The 5252-nt window shown below is 36.4% G+C and overlaps 1 protein-coding gene across 2 annotated transcripts in view; it reads right to left on the bottom strand.

The window, feature by feature from the left end:
* Positions 1-232: 232 nt before the first annotated feature.
* LOC111149268 (RAB28, member RAS oncogene family) overlaps positions 233-5252 on the bottom strand; it is a 116963-nt gene continuing 111943 nt past the window's right edge. The window contains exon 7 of one of the 2 annotated variants that reach the window (XM_022506236.1): positions 233-1130. In XM_022506236.1, the coding sequence (XP_022361944.1) occupies positions 1038-1130 (93 nt within the window). In that variant the 3' untranslated portion in view covers positions 233-1037. Of the gene's footprint in view, positions 1131-2404; positions 2522-5252 lie in introns of those variants that run through there. The other variant, XM_022506237.1, reaches the window with a different exon arrangement.

Here is a 5252-nt window from a genome sequence, read left to right as displayed (position 1 = left end):
TGCAGAGGTAGGAAGTGCACAGGAGATCAGGATGAGAAAAGGTAGAGAGGTAGGGGGCACCTCATGTGGAGTCCTGACATGCCAGGCTACGGACTTGAATTGGTCCAACAAAATAACCTACAAGTCTAAGAGACTGAAAGCTTACTAAACATGACATGATCCCTCACTTTGTATCCAAATACACTATGTTTATTGTAACTAAAAGAAAGACACCAAAGAAAATTCCCCCAAAAAAGTAACTGAAATAAGTTTATTTGCAGAAGAACATCTGAACATCAGGTACAGTCTGACCCACAATGATCCAACACTAGCAGTGACTCGTCTGAGAATGCTCTTCTGCAGTTTGGAGGAGACATCAGCTGAACACTTATCAAACCTCAGAAAGCCATCTAACCTGAGTGTTACACAATACATAATGACCGTGACACAGTAATAAAAATACAACAGCAAATACTTACTACTTTGTGAGCTACAACTACAATATAAACAATTTAGGCTCTTTTTTTAAAAATGAAAAAAATAGATCTATTACAGCTTTATTTCAAGCATTTTCAGTTGGATACAACTTTATATATTTTTACTCACAATAAACAGCAAAAGAATGCCTTCTGAAGTATCTATAGATAAAATATATTACTTGTTTAAATGTTTGCACTCGGAAGCACATTTGCCAGGTAGGAGTTCAGATGAGAGAATGATTTTGTGCCAAAATCCTGGCAGTTGATCAAGACTTGTATAGTTTTCATATTTGTCTAAAAAAGTTTACATTGGAGAAAAAAGAAGGGAGAATGTAAAGACAACCAACATTATTCTTTTTCAGTGAAGCAGTCTAATTCCAGAGAAAGGGCTTTCCATTTTGGATTCCAAGCTTGTCATCCCAAAGTTGAATCCTGTCCAGGCTGAGGAGCCAAGGGAGCTGGAAGGAAAGTGTTAACCGAATGCTACAGAGATGGCCACTGATAACAGAGCTTCTAGAGGCCCCAGGCCACACAGTGGGGAAGGGCCGCCAGGACCACTGGTACAAAGGTACAGTGCGCTCACTGAACTGCACACATAGAGCTCCTAGGAGGGTTAACAGTTCTTGACAGAGGTTCCTGGTTGTAGTTTACAATATCTGCCTTCACCACCCTCTGTCATAAAAGAAAACAGAGTTATTATCAGAACATCAGAACATTTAGAAAGAGCTCATTGAAGTATATTTTTATTTTCTGAACTTTGGTGAACTCCTGATGACAGACATCATAAATGAAGCCAGAACTGATATTAAAAGAATCAATCAGGACAAACTGTTGGAGAGCTGAGATGTTGGGGAGTGAGGGACTTGGGTTTGTTTTTTGGTTTTGTTTTTTAAGGATGGAAGACCAATTCCTTTACTGAGTCTTCCCTGGTTTTATGACATTAACATGAGGTTACAACAAGTCTAAAACATAACTGACAAATCAATATGAACAATTAAACCCTGGTTATAATTTAAAGCAAAGGAATGAGAATTAATCATTCACATATTTTAATTCATAGGCAAGACATCATAATTTCAAAGTAAAATATGTCATCATTTATTAATATTTAAATAAACCACCCATAACTTTTTTAGAGTCAGCAATCAGTGAGTTAGTAAGAATGTGTAAATGTTAAATAGGAGTCACATACAAAGGAGAAATGTTTTGAGTAACCCAATTTTTAAAACTTTTCCAGTTTTTATAACTTCCTCCCAAATCCCTAATTTACTACCAAAGAGCTCACTATTGGGTTATGAATAAGGACTCTAACAAAATATAGAATGAAAAATTTAGAAAATTACCTCATATTCATGTTTTTTTTTTTTTAATTATTTAAACCAAAAGACACTTTTAACTCTTCTTTCCATCCCTCTAACCCATACTTTAAGGAGTATCTTCGATGATGAGTTTAGTAATATGCCCCAAGTAATAATTTAACCCACTGAGCCACCCAGGCGCCCCTAGCCCCAAGTAATAATTTAAATTAAAACAGCTCCTTCACTATTCCCAACTCTATTACTAAATCTGTACACAGAAGCAGACAAAGAAAGGTAATTCAAGGCAAATTTTAAAAATACTCTTTCAATTACCATGCTGTTTCAAGAAAAATGGGAAGGACTGAATAATGAAATAACCATTGCACTCTTCACCTCACTGCACATGTGATAAACACAACCATAAGGACAAATATGTTTGAAAGTAACTGAAATGTTATTTTAATTTGTTCCAATTTCTTGTTTGTCAGTCTCCTGGCAAAGAACCAATTTTTCAAAGTTCTAAAACAGGCCTTACAATTAACAATACTAACTTCCAATCATGTACAATAATCATTTGAACTTCTCTACTCATAAGGAATAAAGAGCAAGACAGCATCTACCAGTTCTCCCTCCCACCCCCCCCAAATGCAATCAATTTACCCCTTAATACCTGCACTACTGTACTGAACAGATTCTACTCTGAGCAGAGTTGGTATGTTGATTATCTTCTTCCGGGTACTTCACTATTTCTGCCCTGACAATATGCTGCCAATTCCGTACAACATAAACAAGATGAAGAAGAAAGCAGGGGGCAGGGAAAAGAAAAGAAAGAAAAAATGGAAAGTATGTTCAATGGCTGAAAATAGAAGGGAATACCAAAGCAGAAAAAGAAACAAACACATAAATTTAAACATGTCACAGAAAAAAAAAACACAACAATTTATGCATACAAAAGGAAAGAAAATGAACGAAGATCCATGAAACACTCCTCTTTGCAACTCTATTTAATTATTGAAACAGGTCTACTGAACCCCCCAAAACAAAATGGGAGTTCTATTTTTGGTATCACAATGACACATTGTACCTATAACACCCAGAATTTCAGAGGACAAAAAAGAATTACAAGGCTTTTCTATACTAAAGTACAGTAACAGTATTTAATTCCATCTTCTTCAACAAATATTACTGCAGATCTCTCTATGTGCCAGTCACTCTCTACTGGGAATGCACAGGTGAATTACACAGGCTCTGTTCACTAGGTGCTCTGCACTAAATGAGAAGAGAAACATGTACAAAGCTAGTTGCCATAAAAGGTAAGAGCTTTACTAGTGGACTTATAATATGTTGTGGGAATACAGGCGGGAGGAGTAATTAATTCTCTTTGAAAGTGGGGAGCAGACACATAAATCTGGGGAAGCCATGTGCCACTTATAATATTTACACTTATTAATATCTATTGCTTGTCAAAGACTTCTTTTTGATGTTCATTGCCTCGTCCCACACAACCTCCACACTTCCAAATTCCATATAGAAATAAACAATTTCGAAACACACTTTTCTATCATTCCAGAGGAAGTCCTGACATACAGTATTTAAGCATAATAACTACTGTTTCAAATACCTAAAGGAGTTTTGCTAAATAAAAAATCAAAATTACTTTGATAGGTTTTGGATGGCTCTAAAGCTTAGGATGAAAAGAGCATGTATGACAAATATGATAGAGATAACGTGCTCCCCTCAAATTTCTTACACTTGAAATTATCCTCACTTTTTTTTATGATTTCAAATATCTTATTTCAGAAAATCTTTCTTCATATTAGTATATATTAATTAACACATATAGAAACACATGTTAATGTGCGTAGCTGTTTGTAATAATATTTATAACAAATTAGATAAACAACTGATAATAAATGAAGAGGATTCTATGGTATATTAGCATTGGATGGGCTCGGCTCCAATTCTCTACCAAGCAGCATTAACTTCTGGATAAGACTCATGATTTACTAGGCATTCAGCCTGATGCTATCAACAGAAGCATTATCAACTGCCACATGAGATATTAACGTTGAACACCATTATCTGACCTCCCCAAACCTAACTGTTTCATGACAAACTATGGGTTACAATAAAGAAAAGGGATTTTCATAATCAGTAAGCACTCATTAATCCTCCACAATGTCGGTTTAAACCCTATCCTATAAACACAACCAGGTTACTGACCTGTGGTCAAGACATTTTGGTTGAAGTACTGACTAACATAAATGACTTGGATTTTCACCATTAATTTTCATCAAATTAATGAAGAACTAACAAGGCAACATCTTTCTTGGAGGCCTTGGCTGTCTGATATAAAGCTTTGTACAAAGTTTCTGAACTGGAAGTTAGACTAAGGCTCTACACATTCAAAACTTTGCTTTCTATGAGGAGAAAAACATAATTTCCATGCCATAAACTTCAGAGTCGGTGGTTTCATAGTCGTCAGCTTGTTTACAAGCCATTCGTTGATGTTTTCAGAGAAAATGTTACCTACAAAACACCAACTTTTACTTGTGGAGCCACAAAGTACACTCTGCTATTATTCTCTGATATTAGTTAATGGAATAAAAATAAAGAAATGGCCCTAAGAGGAAAGAAGCTGTGTGGCTGAACACCGGCTTAACCCTTACTTTGTCAGAGTATTTACTTGTGAGTGGATATTAGAAATGGAAACAGCAGCTATGCAGAGGGTAAGCAAGAAAGCAACCCAGGCGCTGGGCAGGAAGGTGTAAAGAGTAGAGATGGACTCTTGCAAGGACACTAAAGATCAATTTGCCAATTCTGCAATGGTGTCTTAATCCAGATAGTAGTAACACATTTGCCATGGCAAAAGTTGTAGTTTGTCATGTTCGGGATATGGAGTAAACATACCTTGAAGGCTTAAAACACTTGTCACTACTGCTCATTCAAAGTTAATCACTATTCTAGATATTGAAGACGTTCAGATAAATAATACATAATCTCTCTTTCCGAGATGTGTAAGAGTCTAGCATGGAATACAGAGATGTAAACTATTAAAGAATATTATGATTGATACATATTCAAAGTGCAACAAAATTATAGATTACCACTTAAATATGGTTATAGCATTTTAAAAAAAAATATTTTATTTATTTATCAGAGAGAGAGAGAGAGAGAGAGACTGCACAAGCAGGGTGAGTGGCAGGCAGAGGGAGAAGCAGGTTCCCCACTGGGCAAGGAGCCCAATGCAGGACTCGATCCCAGGATTCTGAGATCATGACCTGACCTGAAGGCAGACATTCAACCAACTGAGCCACCCAGGCATCCTGGTTATAGCATTTTTTTTTTAATTTTATTTTTTATAAACATATAATATCTTTTTATCCCCAGGGGTACAGGTCTGTGAATCGCCAGGTTTACACACTTCACAGCACTCACCATAGCATGTACCCTCCCCAATGTCCATAACTCCACCCCCCCAACCCCCCTCCCCCCA

The sequence above is a fragment of the Enhydra lutris genome, unplaced genomic scaffold (assembly GCF_002288905.1).
Source record: "Enhydra lutris kenyoni isolate GAN:26980312 unplaced genomic scaffold, ASM228890v2 scaffoldscaffold21, whole genome shotgun sequence".
Taxonomy (NCBI): Eukaryota; Metazoa; Chordata; class Mammalia; order Carnivora; family Mustelidae; genus Enhydra; species Enhydra lutris.
The sequence above is the reverse complement of the archived record's forward strand: the minus strand, read 5'-3'. Positions and strand labels throughout refer to the sequence as shown.